Here is a 22,830-nt window from a genome sequence, read left to right as displayed (position 1 = left end):
GGCCCTCATTTTCCCTTCAAATGGGTTGAAAGTGTGCTTTGCAGTCACCTTCTCCCCTCCCCTTTGGTCTTCTGTTCGAAGTTCTTCTGCACATTAGGAAAAAATGCTGTTTGGCTGTAAGCTGAGGAGGACCCAAAAATTCCCAGGAACAAAGCAGAGCGTCCAGCTTGCGAGATCAACAGCTGTGAGGATGCCTGTCAGCGGGCTCTGTGCCCAGGATGACAGGGCAGCTCCAGGGCCAGCCTGCACAATGACAGGCAAGAGCTCTGTGCCCACTCCTGGCATTGCTGTACATCACCACTGGGCACTGAGGGCTTTTTATTCATCAATATTGATAAAGACCGTGTGTGCTGGGAAAAGTTGTTTTTTTTTTTTCATTTATTTATTTTTTTTTACAGGAAACTCATTTAATTAAAAATGTAGCAAAGGTTATTTTAAAAATAATTCTTATGCAATGCTGGGTCTTTTTTACTGCGCTGGGTCTTCGTTGCTGTGCATGGGCTTTTGCTAGTTGCAGTGAGCTGAGGCTACTCTTCGTTGCGGTGCGTGGACTTCTCATTGGGGTGGCTTTTCTTATTGCAGAGCATGGGCTCTGGGGCTCACAGGCTCAGTATTGCTGCACACAGGCTCTAGAGCACAGGCTCAGTATTTGTAGCACACAGGCTTAGTTGCCCCAAGGAATGTGGATCCAACCCACGTCCCCTGCATTGGCAGGCAGATTCTTAACCACTGGTTCACCAGGGAAGTCCCAGGGAAAAATGTTTAAACACCTTAACAGTTTCCAATAGGAAAAGGGATGAAACAATTTAAATATTCATCAATAGGAGAATGGTTAAAAAGAAAAAAACACCAGGCAACCCTCTGGTGATTCCAGTGGTAAAGACTCTGCCTGTGATGCAGGAGACCCTGGTTCGATCCTGCATCAGGTAGATCACCTGGAGAAGGGGATGGCAACCCACTCCAGTATTTTTGCCTGGAGAATTCCATGGACATAGGAGCCTAGTGGACTACAGTCCTTGGAATCAAAAAGAGTCAGACATGACTGAACGACTAGCACTACCGCTATTACACTACTAACCAGTATAAAGGATGAGCAGAGTTATTCTATCCATCTTACCAGGGCCACCCGCTACAGTGAGGGTCCTGGGTTGAGAAAACAAATGGGGGCTCCGGCCCAGGGCCCATCATCTTTTCATCCCACCTATAGTTCGCTCTTGGTGTTAAAGGGATCTCACACGTGTGGACACCCCACCTATATATATCTCCAAGCTCTGTCCACACCCCTAGCAAGCAGTGGTGTGGTCCACCATCAGAAAGGCAGACCAGGGAAGAAACCTGTCCTGAGCTGTTGGAGCTGGCAATTCTGGTGTCCCAGTGACCCAGAGTGGGGGGATGTGGGCTCTGGGTTCCTCTCCTCTTGACCCCTAGGACTCCTCACCCCATAGAAAGGGGCACAGCCAGAGAAGGGTCAGTGCAGGACCCAGGCAGGGGCCCTAGTGACCAGGTCTAAGTGTGGCATTGATATATACTGACATGAAAAGTATAAAATAATTAAGTGAAAACAGCACACTGCAGAACCATGTGTGTAGAGTGATTTCATTTTTTTAATTTCCTACATAAATGCCTGGAAGTTTTTCTGCATCCCTGCTGCTAACAGTAGTTTTATCTCTAGAGGGCTGGGTTGAGAAGGGAAGTGAAAGGTTTTGCACATTTTACTTTCCACAGTTCTGTGCTGTGAATGTTATATAAGCATGTATTATTTTTATAATCTAAATTCTTAATAGTTTTTGTGTCATACTTTTTTTGCATCAATTAAAGCAGATATTTCTATGTGTTTCCTTATGACCAAAAGAAACAAAATTTTTTTAAAAATCCAATCCTGAATCATTCCTGGATGGTCAAGGAGGTTGTTATGGTCGTGATCCCCATAATGTAGTAAAAATTCCTCAGACATATGTTTTTTCACTTGTCCAGAGGGCCTCCTCTCTGCTTCTTCAGCAGGTCTTTCATACAAGGACTTCCCATTCTGCCTGCACATCTGGGAACTTCTAAAATTAGATTTTCAGGCCCCAGGCCCCAGCTGACTGAATTAGAGTCTTCTGAACATTGTGCCCAGGAATCTGCATTTGTACCTCCCCAGGTGATTCTGATGACCAGAAAGGCCTGGGTCCCCCAACCCTTGAAACCCTGGGTGATTAGTAACCCAGACAGTGGTTCAGTCCCATTCGGTAGATGAGAACACTGAGGCCCAAGGCAGTTAACAGCCTTGTCTTAGACCAGGATGTACAGTCTGTGGTTCCTCTTTTAGAGCTGGTTCTCCTCTCCCAGCTGAGTTAACAGGTGTTGGAAGACAAAAGAAGGCCTGCTGTCAGTGGTCCCAGTTGCAAGCTATCAGATTACAATGCTCCCACTAAACCAGGCATTTAGCTAATTTGTTCAACAACTATATTTGAAGGACCTAATCTGTGTCAGGCACTGTCTGGGAGCTGGAGTGTTTAGAGCTGCCAACCTGACCGACAAGGTCCTAGCTCCCTAGCAGTTCAAATCCTACTGAGAGATAAAGATGATTAAAAGACAGCATCTGAGAGTGCAAAGTGCTATGAGAAATATAAGGCCAGGTGGGGAGGTGGGGAGTGACAGGTAATCAGGAAAAGCATCTTTGGGAAAGTGACATTGGAGCTGAATCCTAAGTGATCTGTGCACAGCATTCATAGCAGCCTTGGTAAAAGTGGGGACAGACTGGTGAGCAGCAATGAGAAAATATAGCGCCTCGGAAGACCTGGTGAAGAGGATGGTTTTACTAGAATGGATGTGGGGCTTGAGCCAACAAGGGTTGTGGTTGCCACGCCTCTGTTTCCCCTACATGGTGCTTCTCAAACATGAAGTACCGCATCCCCTGGAGGGCTTGTTAACACACAGAAGAACCCATCTTTGGTTTCTATTCTCCTTCTTGTTGGTCTCAGGTAGGGCCCAAGATGATGCATTTCTAATAAGCTCCTGGGGAGGCAGACGCTGCTGGGATGGGAACCATCTTGAGAACCACTTCTGCGTTGTAACGGCCTGTTGGCTGCCCATCTCCTCCACTAGGCTGGAGGCCTCCTGAAGGCAGAGGCCGCATCGTGTTCACCGTCCTGCCCGCAGTGCGTGGTGCTTTCATAGGAGTTCAATAAGTGCATAAGATTCGGTGAATGAGTGAGGGTGTGGGTCATCAGCCACATGAAATAGTATCTTTAAGGCCTTAGAACGTACATGCACTATGTAACTGTATTAGTCAGGGCTCCTCAGAGAAACAGAACAGATAGGTGGAGAAAGGGAGAAAGAGACTATAAGGAGTTGGCTCATAAGGTTATGGAGGCTGGCAGTTCCCCAGATCTGCAGTGTGAGTCAGCACTTTGAAGACCCAGGAGAGCTGACAGTGTAGTTCCAGTCTGAAAGCCAACAGGCTGGAGACCTAGGGACAGCTGACATTTGAGTCCAAGGCATGAAAAAGTCAATGTCTCAGCTCAGAGGCAGTCAGGATGGAGTCTCTTATTCAGGGGAGGGTCAGCCTTTTTGTTCTATTCGGGCCTTCAACTGATTGGACAAGGCCCATCCATATTGGGGAGGACAATCTGCTTTACTCAGTCTACAGATTTAAATAGTAACCTCACCAAAAACACCCTCACAGACACACCCAGAATACTGTTTGACCAAATATCTGGGTACCACCTTGGCCCAGTCAGGTTGACACATGAACTGAACCATCACAGTGTACATGGTTGTTTAAAATACACCCAGTGGATCCTCATGTCTGAGGAGGGCTTTATGGAGGAAGGAAGAGTAAGAAATGTGCAGGAGACAGAGGGCTTCTCATTCTCCTGGCCTCCAGGAGTCCAGGCCTACCAGGCATCTCAGCCACAGTGAGCAGCAAGCCCCTCCAACCAGCCCAGGGAGCCCTGGAGGTGCCAATTGCCCTCGGCAGGTCCTGGGGGTGGGGAGAGCTCTCCCTTCACACCCCACCCCCAGCCAGGCCAGGGTTTGCTGTGCTTAGCACTTCCCCGGCCCCATCTTGAACACATTAGCCCCCATACTCAGCTGGCTGGAGGAGGTTGCATTTTCCATGGAGAGAGAGGGAGAGAAACAGCCTTGCTAGAGAAATAGTCTCTCTTTGTTCCTTTAAGCTCTCTGTTCCTCAAGTGGGAGCCCCTCCCTGATGCCTCGATCTGATTTCAGTGAAGGAAATGAAGCCAGAGAGAAATGGAACAGAGGGCCTGGAGTGAGTGTGAGTGGAGGAGGGTGCTGGAAAGAGGAACAGGCGAGGAAGAGAAGTCTCCCGGGGGCAGGCCCAGCTAGCTGGGTGGGGGAGGGCAGCCCTCTCCACATGCTAGCTGCTGCCCCGTGCCCAGAGCTGGGGTTTCTGAACTTGCCTGTCCTTCACGATGGTGGACAGAGCACCAGACTTGCAGTCCCAGCTCTGAAACTGACCAGTGTCTCCCCACAGGCCTGTCACATCCACCTTCTGAGCCTCAGATACAGTCTGTCCTTTCAGCTCCAAAACTGTTCTGGTGATCAAAATCAAATACAATTCAATTGCATCAATTATCCTTCAATTAAAAATAAATTTAAAAATGATTAATTAAAGTAAATGGTTGATGATAATTGGATTTCCTGGGATGTGAGGTCCAGGTCTCACAGTGAGGGGCAAAGAAGCTGACCAGGGAGGGGATGAAGCCCACATCTTGCCCACTCTACAAGCCAGTCCAGGCTGGTCTCTGACTCAGGACCTCCTCCAGGAGCAAGCCCATCCTTTGAAGATGTCCTCTTTCCTTCCCCAACAGCTGGTGGCCTTTTTGTTCCCGTGGCTTCTGCTGGTTCCATCTACTGGGGAGCTAAACTGCTCACAACTCCCTCCCCAGACACAGCCAGTAAAGGCCAAGCTGAGCCTAGACACTCAGCCTCTTCCACCCTCCAAGGCTTCGAATGGGGGGCACTGCCCTGGGAGTCAGGATACCCTGCACCCGTCCTGCTCTGCCACCATCTCCTCTGAGTTGTCAGACACAATACTTCTGATGCCTACTGGGATATGACAAACCTAGCCCAAGGAACCTCCACATTTCCTCCCAACTCTGATGGTCTTCAAGGCCAGTTACCAGGTAACCAGAAATATCTGGGGTACAGGGCTTCCTGTCCAAGGGGCTGTTGTAACTGAGATATACACAGAACAAAAGGATTTCTGTTTCCACAAGGCTGAACCTGAGGGAAGTTATGCATTCAGTTAAACAACCAGAGAGAAATAATATACATGGTGTCAGCAAGTCTGCCCACCACTCACACATTAAGTACATGCCCCAGATGGATCATGAGCTGGAGGATATGAATCTGCTCCTCTCTCATTGATCCTGGATGCTGTGTTCCTCTTTTAGCATGGTATTATATGGAATTTCTAAGGGTAATTTTAACTATGTGCTTTTGGGTTTTGGGGTTTAAGTTTGTTGTTTTGTGTGTGTGTGTGTGTTTTTTGCCTTACACACTCTATTTAGGATATTTTCAGTTATAAATACCTAAAAACTTAATTTAGACTTATATAGTAAAAAGTAGTTATCGCTCACATATCTGAAAAGTCCAGCAGCAGCATGCTTCAGGTACAGTTTGATCCAGGGGTTCACAGTATGATTGGAATTTCAGCCCTTTCTCTTGATGCTTCTCTCAGTCCTTCCTGTCTCAGTACATTGGCTCATGCCCCTCATCAGTAAGACGGCTGCTAGCAGTTCCAGTTCTGTGTCTGTACACTGCGTCATCCGGAGAATAGGGACAACTTTGGTCCCTAAGGCCCAAGAGGAGGTACTGAGTGAGATTGGGTTGACTTACATCACTGCCCTGACTCAACCACTGCAGTCCAAGGATAACACTGGCCTGGCTGGCAGTATCTGCTCAGTCCCTACAGCTAGAAATGGAGCCAGCTTTCCTGGATCCACAAACAGAAATGAGGACTGTTGGGAAAATGGAAATGGAAAACTAGGGAAGCAAGCAATATTGACTTTAAATGGGACCTGGGTCACATGATTGAACCTCTGTGCACAGAAAACATTTAATTTCTCAGCAGCCTTTTTCCCAGGCACTGAATCCGGAGGCTCCTCTTAGGCATGTTGTTGTTTAGTCTGACACTGTTACAGCTCCATGGACTGTGACCGCCCCCAGGCTCCTCTGTCCTTGGGATTTCCCAGGCAAGAATACTGGGGGAGGTCACCATTTCCTTCTCCAGGGGATCTTCCCAACCCAAGGATCAAACCCGCATCTTCTGTATTGGCAGGCAAATTGTTTATCTATGAGCCACCAAGGAAGTCCCCTCTTAGGCCTGAGGCAAAACCAAAAACTCCTGAAGTTGCTGCTGCTGTAGACTGTCAGAGAGAAGGTCAGATCAGTCCCTGGGGACCTTTTACCCTGGGCTTCAAGACCACCCTAGCAGGATGGTCTGCTAGGGCAGATGAGGGCATCTCAGCCCTCAAGGAATTGTGATGCTAAAACACTGGCCACAGCGGGCAGCAGGGATTTCATGCTGCTTTATGTGGGAAAGCCTGGGCTAACCAGCGAAGGTCTCCTGGAGCAGATGGTACTTTGTGCTGGGTCTTAAGGGGAGGTCTCCAGGGTGGGGTCTGCACCCCACAGGGGATGCACAGGACAGCATACTGGAGTCTACAAATAAAATGACTATTTTTATTTAGGTTTATCTTTTATCTGAAAAAAATAGGATTACTGATGTTCAGTACACAGATTGACAGCTGTGCACTGGTGTAATCAACATGTAAATTTACACACCCTGGGGATACGTGTTACCTTTTTCCCCTATCAGTTCAGTCAGTTCGGTTGCTCAGTTGTGTTCAACTCTTTGCGACCCCATGGACTGCAGCACGCCAGGCCTCCCTGGCCATCACCAACTCCCGGAGCTTACTCAAACTCATGTCCATTTAAAAGGTCCAGAGATTAAATTGCCTTGAAGGATGGAACCAGGGCTGAGGTCCCCATCAGGCGTTGTTGGAGGGTGTGAGGTAGGGATCCAGGGGCCCCTTCTCCTAGGCTGTGTCCTGCTGGGATCCCAGGGGCCTGGCATGCAGCGAGGCCGCATCCTGCCTTCCTCAGGTGGCCATCTCCATAGTAAGCCCCTCCCTTTGCAAGGCCCTGCTTAGAGAGCAACCACCAGGGACTTTCCTGGTGGCCCTGTAGTTAAGAATCTGCCTGCCAATGTAGGGGACACAGGTTCGATCCTAGTCTAAGAACTAAGGTCCTACATGCCATGGGGCAGCTAAGGCCAGGCACCACAACGACGGAACCTGCATGTTGCAACTCCTGAAGCCCTCGCACTCATGCTCTGCAACAAAAGAAGTCACCACGAGGGGAAGCGGCGGTGGAGGCAGGGCGGCAGGCAGGACACAGCACCTAGAGGAAAGACCACGTGCAGTACCTCAAGGAAGACCAGTGCAACCAGAAGAGAATAATGAATAAAAAAATAAAAAGAAAGCAACCACCAGGGAGGGGCCCTTCAGGTCTGCTCCCATCGGAGCAGCCCGGCTCCCCGCCTCCATGGGAGGAAGGCTGGGAGCCCACAGCCAGTGAGTCACGCTACGTGGCCCATGGCAAGGGCCTGATGCTTGCCACGACCTTTGGGGTTTGCCATCTGGTGCCCACGCCAGAGGGTATAGGGTGTCCAGCCCCTGGGAAGCACAACAGGCCTTGAGGCTACAGATGGCTATATAAGGCTGAAGCTGCCCGAGTGGCAGGGGTGCCAGACCCCAGGAGCAATTTGGCTGGTCTTGGAGGTGACGCAAACATTTCCTCTGCACTTCGGCAGTTATCCCGCCAGTGAGACTGAATCATATTCTCAAAACCTCAAGCCTGACGGGCACACGTAATGTCGAGACTCAAGAATGGCAAAGAGGGCTGACCCAGCACCGCCCCCTCCTTCATGACAAAGAAATATTTGGGGCAACACAGAGAAAACTGCCCCGGAACTAGTCCCAGCTCTTCCACTAACAGACCATGGGCCCCTCGTCAGCTCACCTCTCTGGGCCTCAGTTTCTGCATCTGTACTATGGGGACAGTAAGCCCTGTCCTGCTGCTTCACGCAGTGCCAAGGACCCTAGAGGAATCATGTTTGGGAGAATGGGGCTGGGAAGTAGGGGGTGGCCCTTGTTCTTTGAAAAGAACACAGTCCATCTTCAGGCAAATTTGGGGTCATGACAGCTTGGTGCATTTACCAAGTTAGTTGCATGTTGGCCATTTCCAGGACAGATGACTTCTAGGAAGGCTCCAGTCTTCGTGTGGAAGTAACTAGTTATACCCACTCCTGGTCATTGATGCCATGTGGCATCTGTGAGTCCCCACGGTGATCCTGGGAGGTAAGCAGTGCTAGAGTTGTTAACACATTTCACAGCCAAGAAAACCAAGGTCAGTGAACTTCTTCCAGGCCGCACAGCAACCCCTAGACTCTCGGCCCAAAGATCTTGCCCTGTAGCGGGGGCCCACCAAGCTGTCCATGAGGCTTCAGCATTTCACTCTGTAAAATGGGGAGAGTTGTGGAGTCCACCTTCTCAGGCAGGACAGGGATCGCTTTTCTAGAAGATGGCCAGGATTTGTTTTTTCTAATCTAGAACCTGCTCTGCTTGATTGTGTTCCTCGAAGGCATGCTTTCCAGAAAAGCATGTTCCCAGAGGGAACATCCCTCTGGGACACTTGGTTACAGACCAGGTTGACCTTGAATATGGGAGCAGCCAGAAAAGCAAGCTTGGAGCCCAAACTTTCAAACTTTGTTTACTGACCTCTCTCTCTCTCTTTGGCTAGAAAAACATTCAGCAGCCTTGACCACACAGTCACGTGCAGAATTAAGTGGCCAAGTATCATGTCGTCTACACAAGTAGATTTTACGAGTCCAATTAAGTCCTGCCAATCAAAAATAGTCATGTTTAATAAGTGGATATATTTAGAATCTGTCATTATCTGGTCCTCAGGGGGAAACCTCAGCTCTTATTTCATAGACTTAATTTCAAACAGAGCTCTGTTAACTCCTACTTCGGACCTTAGTTCTCTTCTGATGGCTCAGAGCAGTGGGTGGGAAGCGGGCAGGAGAATAACTGACAATAAGAAGCCATGTAAGCCTTGTGTCGCCTAAACCTCCAGGTCCATCCCTCTCAACAATCTTAAGCCAGAAAATGAGCAATTGCTTCTTCTTTGGCTCACATTGCCAGGGGTGGGAAGCTGCTGGGAGAGCAGGGCTCCAGAAAGGTCTCTTCACTCCCAATGTGTCACGTGTCCCTGTGCCCCTCGGGGTCTGGAAGACACCAGGGATGTGTGAGCCATGGCACCTCCTGCCAGGACAGCACAGCTGTGCCTGGGAGCTTCTGGGTCACTGTCAGCACCAGGACCTGAGCCGAGCAGGCAGGTGGTGGCTGAATGAGGGGCTGGCACCCAAAGCCTAAAGGGGTCCAGACATGCCAGAGGCAGGTGGTGCTGAAGGGAAACAGTGCCTGCTTTAAGGATTTTGCTTCCTGTCTGCACTAAGGCTCTGGCTGTCTGCTGCTGGGGATAAGGGATAGAGGGGGCTTTGGGGCACTCTAAGGGGAGGGCTGGGGCCATCCAGACTGCAGTGGGATTCTCCCTGGACTCGAGGGATGATGGCACTGCTGGGGCTTGGCCAGGTCAGGAGGAAGTAGTTGCTCTTTCTCTAGAAATCCGTGTGCATGTAAGCAACGTGCATTAATTCCCAGTGGGTGCATCACAAGTCAGCACAAAGTAGATGGCTTCCCAAAACAGAAGTTTACCCTCTCACGGTTCTGGAGGCCAGACCTCCAGAATCAGGGTGTCGGCAGGCTCTGCTCCATCTAAAGGATCCAGAAGAAATCGTCCTTACTTATTCCAGCTTCTGGCGGCCCCAGGCATTCTTTGGCTGGTGGCAGCTTCACTCCTAGCCCTGTCTCCATTTCACATGGCTTCTTCTTCTCCCAGGGTCTCTCCTCTGTGTGTCTCCTGTAAGGACACCTCACTGAATTGAGGGCCCACCTGGGTAATTCAAGATGGCCTCCTCTTGAGATCTTTAACTACAATTGCAAAAACCCTTTTCCCAAATAAGGTCACAAAGACAGAGGCTCAAGGGCCAGTTGGGTGGCCACCCCTGGCCACTCTTTAGCCTATCTGGCTGCCTCTCCCCCCCAACCCCCAAGCAAAGACTTGGAACCTCAGGGGACAGCCATGAACACTGTACAATGTGCCCCAGCCCCTGGGTCCCCAGCTGAAAGACTGTTACATGAGGTGAAGAATGAGGCCCGCCAGAGGTAATGGCAGATGGCCAAGACCCCAAATCATCCTTCCTCTGCCCAAATGATCCTTATTACCACCCTCCAACCATCTGGCAAGCTCATATTCATCCATTAAGATCCAGCTGAAGCACACCTCCTCCAGGATGTCTGCCCTGCCCTCTCCTTGCAGGGACAGCTTCCATCCCATTTGCAGCTGGACCCATGTGGTCTTCATCTCTGTGTCTCCTGGCCAGGACTGGCCAGGCCACAGCGTCCCTCTCCCAGGGGAACAAAGGTCTGAGTCTGAGGAACGTCTGCAGGGGCTACCCCTCCAGGATTCCCACCACCCTCCCTACCCCAACCTCCCCTCAACACAGCCCTGCAGATTCCACCCTTTGCCAGGAAGGAGAACCTCCCCTCGCATCTTCACTTGTCTTCTTTTCCTTCCCAGGTTGGTCGTCGGCGCCCCACTGGAAACCAACGGCCACCAGAAGACAGGAGACGTGTACAAGTGTCCAGTGACCCAAGGGAACTGCACCAAGCTCAACCTGGGTAATGTGGGCTGTCCACAAGGAGGCCAACCGTTGTCCAGAGCGAGGCAGGCCCTGAAGCATGTCCCTGCCCCCAGTCACACTGGTTTCTCGCAGCTGCCCTGGGAGCTGACTCAGCTGATATTGCTGCCCCCATTTTACAGATGAGGAAGCTGAGGCCAGAGAGAGAAAGCAACTTTCTCACAGTCACACAGCTTGTCAGGAGCTGACCAGGATTCACACCCAGGTCTTCAGTGTCCCGGGCCATGGCTCTTTCTGCCTCATCCATGGCCCCTCAACTCAGGGGAGCAGGAACACCTCCTATCTTTTTTTTTTCCTGACTTTGAAATAACAATGGCCAACATTCATATGTCTTCCAAAAAGTTTGTTTGAATTTTTCTGTAACGTCTTACGGAAAACCCCAAGCGAACTTTTTGGCCACCCCAATATGTGTTCACCTAATGCCAGGCACTGGTTTAAGCACTTTGGGGTATTTTTGACTCATTAAATCCCCACAACAACAATATGAGATTTAATCATCAACAACAGCTGGTGGAAGTGAGGGGACCTGCCTGGGGTCAGCTAACAAGCAGCAAGTCCAGGACTATGACCCAGGCAGTCTGCAGCCACCCTTTAACCTTTAACTGCACAGCACTGCTTTTCTGAAATGACGACTCTGTTCCTCCCTGCAGAGCCCTGGGGCCCAGGGCAGAGGCTGTGCACAGCCTCAAGGGCTCCCAGTCTACACATCCACACCCCATGTGTGCACGCAGGTCACTATGGCACACACGCCTCTTCTCCAAAGCATTTCTGCTTTGTCCTAAAGATCTGACAGTGGCCAGGCCTTGGGCTGAGGTCCCACGTGGGATAAGCCGTGATTCTAGGACTGACCTTCCCCAGGGTAGGGCTCTTTGCCTCCCGCTCTTCCAGGAGGGGAGCCTCCATCCTAGAGGAAAAGGCTGGGGCCCTGTGGGGAGGCTGTGGGGGGAGCCAGGCCTGGCGGGGGAGATGGCAGAGCTTCAGGAGATAAGCAAATGGATGAAAAGGCTACATCAAAGAGAAAGCCCCAGAACCCAGATCCCTCGGGCAGCCAGCTGTCCCAGCACACAGCACTCAATGTCATGCTGGCCTCATCTATGACAGCGTGGTAGGTGGGAAGTTCAGACCCCAGCATAGCCGTGGCCCAGGCTTCATGAGGAAACGGTCCAGGGCGGGCAGGAGTCAGGCTGGCAGCTCATGGATCCCGGTCATCACCACCCTGAGAGCCCAGGCTCCCTAAGAGGCCAAGCTGGAGTCTCCTATAGCTGTACAGTTTCCTTGCTGTGTCTAGGGGGAGCCCACATGCTCTTTCTGAGCCGACGTTCACGCATGTGTGACCTAGGATCCACTTCTGGTCTAATATGTCCCCCAGCCTCTCATGAGCACCTAGTGTATGCCAACCATGATGCTAGTTAATGAGGATACAGCAGGAACAAGGGGCCAAGGGCTCTGCTGGAAAGGCATGGTGAGCGAGGAGACAAACTAGAAAGCAGGGCCATCCCAGGTGAGGAGAGATATTGTGGGATGAACCGGGGCTTGTGATAAGAGAGGCTGGGTGGGGAGGAGATAGGAAGCAGGTTCTCCTTGGCAAGAGCACTGGGGTGGGGTGGTCGAAGAAGCCTTCCCTGAGAAGGTAAATTTTGAGCAGACGTCTGATGATGAGTCAGTCCAGCAGGACCAGAGCATTCCAGGCAGAGGAGAAGCAAGTGCAAAGGTCCTGGGGAACAATTGAACTTGCTCTGTTGGAGAATGGAAAGAACTACTGTGTGGCTCAGGCAGAGGGAGCGTTGGGAGGCCTGCGCACAAGCCTGGGGTCTGGGCCACCGAGAAAACCCCCCTGGTCCAGGTGGGAACCAGACACATGAATCCATCATTTAATAGTTTCCTCTACTGCTGTGGTTTCCAACGTGGACCTGATTTCCCTCCAAAGAAGGAGGAGCCTAAACTGGCAAAGGCAGACATGAAGCCATCAGACCCTGGAACTGGGGCTTAACGTGGGAGGCAGAGGGCAGCGAACAGTGTGGAGGCCAAGGGAAAATACTAGTCCGGGAGCACCTCACTTGAGTTTTTTTCCCTCCCAATGAGGAGGCAGGAGGACCATCTGCCGGTTTGTCCTGATCCACACAGTGGAAAATGCAAAGCAAGGAAACCTGAGTTCTGGGTTTTCCTTTGGAAGCTCCAAGCTGCGATCCCCACTGAGCCAGGAATGTTCTTTCCTTTCTCTCCAGGGAAGTGAATGTCAGTCACTCACACCTCAGTGTTGCAGAGTCTACTTACCTCCGGCACTTTCTTCCCAAAGCCTGGATGAAGTCAGGGTTTTCATGAGGGGCAGTTGCTCAGGGAGGGAATGTCATTCTGGAAGGCAGGCCCTGTCTGAGGAGGAACTTGTGCCCCAGACCCTCACACAGACCCACTGAGAAAGAGGTTAGTCTCCCTTGATCACAGAGAGGGAGTTAGTGACTGCGTCAAATCCATGATTAGCAGAAGCTGGGCTCCAATCCGAGGCTCTTACTCCAACACAAGGGTCTTCCCCACCATGGCATCTGCATCTGGGCCCACAGTTTCATGAAGGACTTTAGTCATTGAGGCAAGGAAAGGAGAGAGGTGGCGGGGTCAGGACGGGGCACCCCTTAAATAAATGAAGAGCAGAATTCTCTAAGTCCCTGAGGGGAGAAAGTGGCCCAGCTGGGGCTTGGAGCTTCCTCTCCAGACTTCTCACTCCCTACCTCTGCCACCACGGCCCTGCAGGCAGATGGGGAGACTCGGGATGTGTAACATTGGCTATCCTGGATTCAAGTCCCTGTGTTATCGTTTACCGGTGATTGACATTATATTAGTGGAAGTCACCACCCCTTGCGTGGGCTTCTCAGGTGGCTCAGTGGTAAAGAATCCACCTGCCAATCCAGGATACACTCAGGGTTCGATTCCTGAGTTGGGAAGATGCCCTGGAGAAGGGAATGGCTACCCACTCCAGTATTCTCGCCTGAAAAGTTCCGTGGACAGTGGGGCCTGGTGGACTACAGTCCAAGGGGTCACAAAGAGTCAGATGCAACTCAGAGACTAAACAACAACAAAACTCCTCTGCACACCTTGACTTTCCCTCTATGAAATGGAAATGGTGGCCCCTGGAACACCCAGGATCAAGAGGGGGTCCTGGGAGGGTGGGGGCGGGCGGCACTTTGTAAGTGATAAAGCATCAGAGAAGCACCGGGGTTATTAGTATGATTTTCTCTCTAGTTTGTTTGGACAGAAAAAAGAAAAAACAATCCCAGGCACTGGTAGCACAGCCAAGAGGGGCTGGATTTCAAAAGGAACCTTACTACAAACTGCAGGAAACCAAGGGGAAAAACAACAAGCACAGTTGCCCTGTCCCCAGCCCCCCAGAGCCATCAGCCGTCTGAAGTTCTGGCCTCTGCCCGTGCCTGGGCCCAGATCCTGCTGGCCTGGGCCCCAGAGGGTTGGCCGACTCTTCACACTTTCAATCGCCAGCAGAGCTAAATGTTCTTAGAGATCACACCCCTCCCCTCAAGCACAGAAAACATCTAGGCTCTGTTCACAGCACATGAGGACTGCTTGCTGGGGCTTAGCAAAATGCCCAACTCACTTTCCCCTAAACTCTACCCACCTCCCAGGTCCCTCACACACACACACAGACACACAGGGGAATTCAAACACATCTTTTCCTTCAGTGGCCTGAGATAATGATCTGGTAAAACCTTCCCCAATGTAATTGACTCAGTAATTTTAATCTGCCACGACCCTCTCCCTCCACCCAGTCAGCTGATAATCCTTCACCTGAATATTCCTCTGGGGACCAGAAGGACATTCTTGGGCAAGACCTTGGACCTCTAGAAGGCTCTTGTTAAGTTGGCTATTTGTTCCCTGTGAGAAAGAATCGGTTATCTTGTGTCAGTTTATCAGCTGAGCAGAGGACTGGGCCCTGAGGTAGCTGGACAGGGGACTGGTCAGTGTTGATGGCAGGTTGGCTTGAAGAAAAATGTGGAAGAGACACTGCATAGAGGAGCCAGAGGAGCCAGCCTCGGTGGGGTGCCCGGGTATGTTTGGGGTGGGACACAGAGAAATGGCTGAAGGAGGGAACGCTCTGGATTAGGAGATGGAAAGCCCTGTCATGTTCTTCCTGTGTGACTCTGAGCAGCTTGCTTGGCCTCTCTGAGCTTCACATTCCTCATTTCACACCGAGTTGAGAGGAAGTAATCAGACGACCTTCGGGCAAGGCCTTGGTAAACCATGAAGGGCTCACTGATCTGCAGATGAACGAGGGGTTCAGAGGGGCAAGCAGAATGGGAGAGGACCCTGCTTGCCTCTGCCTTGGGCCCTCTGGCAGCCAGCGGTAGCAGCAGACGCTGGGCGGACGGCGGGCGGGAGGGACTGCAGGCTGAGCCTTTCCATTCCACCCCAGGAAGGGTCACCCTGTCCAACGTGTCCGAGAGGAAGGACAACATGCGTCTCGGCCTGAGCCTGGCCACCAACCCCAAGGACAACAGCTTCCTGGTAAGAGCTGCCCCCCGGCCCTCTTTCTAATCCCCAGCCCTTCCGGCCCACACAGGCCCTCTGCTCGGGGCCGCAAGGGACATGGGGTGGCTGAACATGCCTGCCCCCCAGACCACCTGTCCCTGCGCACCCCAGGAGCAGCCCCTCCTCCAGCTTCCTGCCTGTGCCATTCTGCCTTCTGCACCCTAAGCTTTTTTGGGGGACAATTCAGACAAGAAAAAGGATTGAGGCCTTTTGTGTACATTCCCTTTGGAGGTTGGGGGGAGGGGAACCATGGAGCAGACAGCCTAAAAAGGAACAGGGATAAAGATTATTAACAGTCCAATAGGGTGTGGGGGCCATCCTGTTCTTTGGGGAGCCCAAGGTCCAAGGCAGAGGCCGAATCTCCACTCCAGAATGGATGAGTTAGGACACACCACACACCCTGAGAGGACTTGGAGTGGAAGTCATAAATGAGTGAACGCAGAGTTTCTACAACAGAGGGAAGGATGAAGAGGGGCAGGCCACCTGAACTGCACGGGGGATCAGACGGGAAGGTTTCCTGGAGAATGTTTCTGTTTTGTTTTTAAAGAAGAAACTAGTCTTAGCAAGGCAGAAAAAGGAAGGAGTACCTGGGCTGAGGAGGTAGAGATATTCATTCATTTAAACTATTTTTTGAGTTCTTACAATGAACTGAGCCTGATGCTGGGCACTGGGGATTCAGCAGTCTGCAGAACTCCCTGCCCTCCTGAAGCTTCCATTCTGTTTGGGGGCGTGATGATAATAAATGAGTAATATGAGCATGCTGTTGGGACAGAAAGTCAGCAGCGCTAGGTGCTGGGAGGTCTCCGCACCCGCCCAGGCACACATATGCAAGCTTTGCACACGGTGGGCGGGTGCGGGTGGCCTGATTGATCAACACTGCCCGCCCCTTGCCCCCATGTTCGAGTAAACCACCATGAATGTGGGTGATGCTGGGACTGATGGCTCCTAGAAACAGCTGCAAGAGAAGATTTCAGAGAAGAATTACCCCGAAAAGCCCATAAAATGCACCACTTATTTTAAGATAGGAAAGCTAGTATCGCTCTCTGCTCTCACCCATCAGTCCATTTCTGTTGACAAATGAGACACCAGGGCAGTGAGATTACTGGGGTGCTCAGAGATTTGACAGGAGCATAATGGCTCTACTAGGGAAAGTCCCGAGGTGCCTCAGTATATGGTCAGCCCACAGCCTTCATCATCCCCAACCAAGGCCAACAAGACCCCTGGTACTGTCCACACATACTTGTCAGGGGCTTTGGTCTGACACCCTTCTCCGTCTGAGACTCCTTGTCATACCCTATCAACTTGATTTCACTGACTTCACAAGATGGAATGAAGGTCCAAGAGGGAAAGTGTGACACAACCCCTGGGGCCTCTGTGGGGAGGTTAAGACCCTAGTTTGTAAATACCAACCTTTGTTAACTCATTCACTCATCCATTCATCCATTTACTCATCAGCCCATCCCCCAACCAAATGTCTGTCCCTCTATTCATCTATCCATCCATCCATTCATTCAGCCACCCATCTGTCTGCACATCCGTCTACCCCCTCATCCTCCCATCTAATCATCCATCCCTTCCAACATCCATCCACCATCCATCCATGCACCCATCCATCCATCCTCCATTCATTCAGCCACCCATCTGTCTGCACATCCGTCTACCCCCTCATCCTCCCATCTAATCATCCATCCCTTCCAACATCCATCCACCATCCATCCATGCACCCATCCATCCATCCTCCACTCACTTATCCGTCATCTATCCCTCCAGCCATTATCCATTACCTAGTCTCCCATTATTCATTCTCCCCCACTTCCAGAAATAACTTGCAGAAGCTTCAACAAAAGACGCAGATAAAACAAAACCTTTAAAATCTGAGTTAAAAAAGAAAGCTAATTAAATAAAGGGATTGGAAGTGGAACAATTATTCTTCCACACCAAAGGAAATAACAGCATAAAATTTAGTCTTGAGTTCCCCAGCAGCAGGACAAAAATGAAGACAGAAGCTGAGCTTTCGTTTTCAATGACTCTGAGAGGGACTCATCATTCAGTCTTTAAACGAGGGGCTGACATCGATGTTTTGGTAACAAATTTCAGAGAAAAAGCAGAAACACACTTTTTCCTTTCCCTAGCAAGGAGCCATGGGCATGTTGTTGGGAGCCTGTCCTGGAAGTTTGCCCAGTAATGACCTTCAGGTGACCTCTTCAGGAAGATTTTTGAAAGGTTCCCTCCCATGGATGACAAGATTTTCCTGCCTCCTGTGTGGTGGGAGGGGTGGACAAGCAGGGGAAAGAGAGTCACACCCCGGATGATGGGGTGGAGAAGGGGATCCTTGAAAATACAACAGCGGACTCCAAGGTTAGTTAGTCTCCCTTCCGCCTGAAACCAAGGAAACTGGTACATGTTACCACAAGATAAATTTAGGATACCAGCACTCAGATGGAGGATTCTGTCTTGTGTCTTGGAGGGTGGGGCTGGGCCAAAGGCTGTTGGGCTCGGACCCTGCGGCCCCCACTGACTGGGGGTCCGTTCTGTGCTCCACAGGCCTGCAGCCCCCTCTGGTCGCACGAGTGTGGGAGTTCCTACTACACCACAGGGATGTGTTCACGGGTCAACTCCAACTTCAGGTTCTCCAAGACCGTGGCCCCCGCTCTCCAAAGTAAGTGGCTTCCAATCTGTAGACTCGGGCTGAGCAACCGGCAGTCCCTGGGAGGCCCCGGGCTCTGACCTCCCCATCCCGAGGCGACAAAGCAGAACTTGGGCTCTAGCCCCGCCCAGCTCCGGCTCTCCGGGTAACGTCTGGGGTCACAATCCTGGCCCAGCCTCCCCTACAGAGTGATGGTGGGGGGGTTAAGGTTATGAAGACCACCCTGACAACCAGAGAGGCTCTTTGAAAACCCGAGTGAGGAAGAGATGGCCCGGTTGCCATGTACAGCAGGCAGGCTGTGCACTGCACAATCTGGGGACGTGGATCACTACTGGGGACGTGTACTAACTGCAGTGTGAACGGTGCCTCTGATGTTACGCAGTGCAGCTGCCCTGTAGCTGCAAGGCCAAGGAGAACAGAAGTGTTCCTGGTAATAGTCCCATCTAATCCGTGTTCCTGGACGTGAGGAAGTGCTGCCCAGCTTTCCCGGGGCCTCATGGAACACAAACCTCCCACTCTCTCCACACCTGCCAGGAAAATCTGGGACGTCAAGTGCAGACCTTGCCTCTGGCTTGGCTCCGAGCCTCACTATTTCCTGTGGGCTAAATACCATTGCCCAACAGCTGCGGCCTGCTTTATTGAGGGTGAGGGGATCAGCTCCTCTGGCTAAAGGCAGCCTCCCTCCGAACAACAGCGCCCAGTCAGAGACAGAAGGTGGTACGTGGAGGAGGGGGGAGGAAGGGTCAGTCCCACGGGGGCTGCGAAGTGGTCCTCTTGCGGGTGATGAGGTGGCTTCAATTCTGTTCTCACACAACATCAGCGGGAGAGCAGAGGCAGCGGCTGGGCTGGGAGGAGGGCTGCAGCAGATCACGTGAGGTGTGCCTCCCAGCCTGGAGCTACTTTTCCCTCTGGGTTCAGCCTCCCAGAACCTCCTCCTCCTCACCCCGCTGACCAGCAGATCAGATCCCAGGACATTACCCCTTGCCCCCGCCACCTCTGCCGACACCACGGAGGATCTAACTCAGCAGGTCTAGGTTGAGGCCCCAGGTACGTGTACACACGTGTGTGCACTTGTGTTCAGAAGCGTGTTCAGCCATGTTTAAAAACCACAGACCTAAAGCAAGGCTCTTCCCGAGGTGTCTTGAAAAAAATTTTGAAATGTTAAGAAAAAAAATCATTACTAATAAATGCATTCTAATAATAAAACTGGCTTTAAAAGAAACCTGGTCCCTACCAGTAGATTAGAAACCCCCCCAATCAAGGCGTTTCTGTCTCGCATCCTTGTGGCTGCCGGCACCACGCAGCACCCCAGCACATGCTGGATCCACAGGGGCCGCGGTGCACTGGAGAAGGACAAAGTTATCGGCACCATCAGCCTGGAGGCGTAGGGCCATCACATGCTACATTGTAGCATGCAGACGAGCCGAGAGCCATCCACACAGCTTCTCCTAAAGCAGAGGCAACCCTGAGCATCCGAGCCACCCAGAGCCTCTAAAGTGCTCTCCCAGTCACAGAGCCTGAGACAGGCTCTTGGGCTCAAACCCACCACCTTGCCCTCCTGGAGCACTGCTGTCAACGTGCTGAACCTCCACGATGCAGGAGTTACTGGGGTGGCTGACTCACAAAGCCCTCCCGCTGTATTGCTATGAAGTAGATTTGTTTAAAAATAGTGTGAAAATCCTCCAGTGAAAATAAGCAGGTGCCCAGTATTTCAATGTGGTATAGTTTAGTATATATCATACCAGATTCATGATCTTATTTCAGGGTAACCCCAGCTGTTTCACAAACAGAAATCAATTCCTTAGATGTTAAAAGACGCTTTTTCCATTTGTTATGGTACCAAGGTTTCATTATTCATTCTGTTGCTATTATTCATTTTAATTTGGTATTCATATTACAAGAATATAGAGGAACTTTCAGACTCAAAGCAGAGATCAAGGCACAAGAGCTTGACCTGATGATGTCATTACTACGTTAACAAACTGGTTTGGTTAAAAAAATAACACGAGGATCAGCTAAGATTCTTGAGTTCAGCCCGGGAAGCATCACCTTGTTAATTCCTCATAGCAATCCTCTGCCTCTTCTACAGAAGCGAAACCGATGCCAAGTTGTTAAGTACCTTGCCCAAGGTCAAAGCCAGAGGTCAAACAGTCTGATGCCAGGTTCCACATTTCTAGCCATTACACCATGCCTCCCTCCTAAGAAGTGAAGCCCATTCATTCAAGCTGAAAGTGATAAATGCCAGCCTGCCCATTACTGTAAAATACACAATAATGAACTACTGATTTGGGCAGTGTCAGCTGCCTCCCAAACAAGGACCAGCCAATGGTGGTCAGTTCCTGATGAGGAGCAGAAGCATTCTGGCTTAACTGATGCTGTGTTTAGACAGCCAGCTCAGAGCCGTGGAACAGCATCAGGAATTCCTGGGCTCCTCTCTCACGTGGCCCAAATAAGTGTTCAGCCTGAAGACGGCTCCCAGACCAGGCTTCCTTGGACAATCATTCAGGGAACCCGAGATTTTCAGACACTGGCTCCTGGGGTAATAATGACCATGTCCTCACTTCCCAGGGTGCCAGACCTACATGGACATCGTCATTGTCCTGGACGGCTCCAACAGTATCTACCCCTGGGTGGAGGTTCAGCACTTCCTCATCAACATCCTAAAGAAGTTTTACATTGGCCCCGGGCAGATCCAGGTGAGCAGGGCTGGGACTCTTTCTTCCTCCAAACAGGGCCCTCCAAACCCATGGTAAATGCTGCCCTGAGGTGTGGGGGAGTGTCTTTGCATGCACTAGAAAGATGTAGGCGAAAGGGCCAGCCACAGGGCCCTGCAGCCCAAGACACCCATCTCCACTGGGCACATCAAGGGACAGTCTGGGACATCATTGGGTGGGTCAACCACTGTCCTCTGGGATGAACACCATCTATTAACAAAAACTTTGATCAGCCAGAGAGTGAGAAGGCAGCAGAATCCTGCTGGGTGAGGCAGGGGGAGAATTAGACACTTTGATCTTGGAGAAGAGACTGGGGAAGTAGTCAAAGCTGCCAGCACATATTTGAAATGCTGCCTAGCCAGTGAGGGGGGAGGTTTACTCAGTATTGTTTTGGCAGGCCAAATGAGGACCGGTGACTAGAAATGACAAGGTGGCAGATTTCAAGTCATCTAAGAAATTATTTATTTAGTAATTTAATTTATTTGTTTTTGGCTGTGCTGGGTCTTCATTGCCATGCAGGCTTCTCTCTAGTTGCAGCAAGTGGGGGGCTACTCTAGTAGCAGTACACAGGCTCAGTAGTCATGGTTGCTCCGTGGCATGTGGATCTTCCCAGAGCAGGGATCAAATCCATGTCTTCTGCATTGACAGGCAGACTCTCTACAACTGAGCCATTAGGAAAGCCCTAAGAAATTGTTTTGTAACAATCAAAGCTGTTAAAAAGAGAGTGGGCTTTCTCATGAAGTGATGAGTTCCCTACCCCGGGAGATCATCTTGTAGGGTATGCCAGGTGAAAATTCAGCATTCGGAAATGCCCCTTTACCAAATAAACTCTGTGGGCCCATCCAACGATAATATTTGTTCATTCTAGTCCTACTACAGGTAGGTTTTGTTTATTCTTTTAAGATTTTGTTTCTTTTAAGGATATTAATATTTGAGGCTAATTAATATTTCAGACTTCTCTTCCAAAATATAAAGAATGTTAGTTCCAGATTTTGGTGAACAATGCCATAGCCCATCCTCCCATACTGTTCCTAAGATTTTAGATTTCAATTCTATGCTCAACTTTTGTCTTTTTAAGTAAGAAACTTAATCTGCTGGATCTTTTAGATCAGTTTCCTCTTTTGATAGGCACCTCCCGTTTGTCTCACCAAGCCAGCCATTCGTTCCCAGGACTTTGCAGAACCTGCTTCCCTTTGGCTTAATCCCTCTCCCTTCGGAAGGTCCCCAGGCCTCCTCACTCCTGAACAGTCCCAGAGAGATGACTCCAGGAGGCCTCATCACCGAAGGGCCAGCCTTCAGGGTCAAGACATTCTGCTGCCCCTCCTTTTCCTCGCAGGTTGGAGTTGTGCAGTACGGAGAAGATGTGGTACACGAATTTCACCTCAATGACTACAGGTCTGTGAAGGACGTGGTGGAAGCTGCCAGCCACATTGAGCAGAGAGGAGGAACGGAAACCCGGACAGCATTTGGAATTGAATTTGCTCGGTAAAAAAAAAAAAAATAATTTTTCTAGATCTTAGATACTGTTCTAGTTATCTATTGCTGCCCCACAAAATTTAGTGTCTGAAGAGACAATAATTAATCCCTCAAAGTACTGGGCATCGGTTGGGCTCAGCTGTCAGTTCTCCTTGGGTTCTCTCAAGTGGTTGAAGTCTGGTGTTAGCTGGGGCTGTTGTCATCTGAAGGTTCAACTGGACTGGTCATCCAGAATGGCACGCTCACGAGGCTGGCAGTGGAGGCTGGCCGTGGGCTGGGAGTTCAGCTGAGGCTGGCAATCTGAGCCCCTGTGCGTGGGCATGTGGCTTGACACTCTCACCTTATGGCAGTCAGCCTTTGAGAGGAAGCTTTCCAAGGGACCCAGGCAGGAACTCCAACACTGCCTGTGACCTAGCTGCAGAAGCCCCAGAATATAACTTCTGCCGTAGTTTTCTTATGGCTATACCACACAGAATATGAGATCTTAGTTCCTTGGCTGGGGATTGAACCCCTGCCTCCTGCAGTGGAAGCATGGAGTCCTAACCACTGGACTACCAGGGAAGTCCCTGCCATAGTCTACAATTGAGCAAGTCCCTAAGGCCAGCTCAGGTTCAAGGAGAAGA

The 22,830-nt window shown here is 50.8% G+C and overlaps 1 protein-coding gene across 2 annotated transcripts in view; it reads left to right on the top strand.

Annotated features, from left to right (window-relative positions):
• Positions 1-22,830, top strand: part of ITGA11 (integrin subunit alpha 11) — a 132,082-nt gene that overhangs the window by 54,534 nt on the left and 54,718 nt on the right. For both annotated transcript variants that reach the window (XM_061430184.1, XM_061430185.1), the window contains exons 3-7: positions 10,717-10,817; positions 15,255-15,346; positions 17,915-18,029; positions 20,586-20,713; positions 22,068-22,216. In XM_061430184.1, the coding sequence (XP_061286168.1) occupies positions 10,717-10,817; positions 15,255-15,346; positions 17,915-18,029; positions 20,586-20,713; positions 22,068-22,216 (585 nt within the window). The remainder of the gene's footprint in view (positions 1-10,716; positions 10,818-15,254; positions 15,347-17,914; positions 18,030-20,585; positions 20,714-22,067; positions 22,217-22,830) is intronic.

The sequence above is a fragment of the Bos javanicus genome, chromosome 10 (genome assembly GCF_032452875.1).
Source record: "Bos javanicus breed banteng chromosome 10, ARS-OSU_banteng_1.0, whole genome shotgun sequence".
In the NCBI taxonomy this organism is placed as follows: Eukaryota; Metazoa; Chordata; class Mammalia; order Artiodactyla; family Bovidae; genus Bos; species Bos javanicus.
Note: the sequence above shows the minus strand (reverse complement) of the source record. Positions and strands in the feature narration are given on the sequence as shown.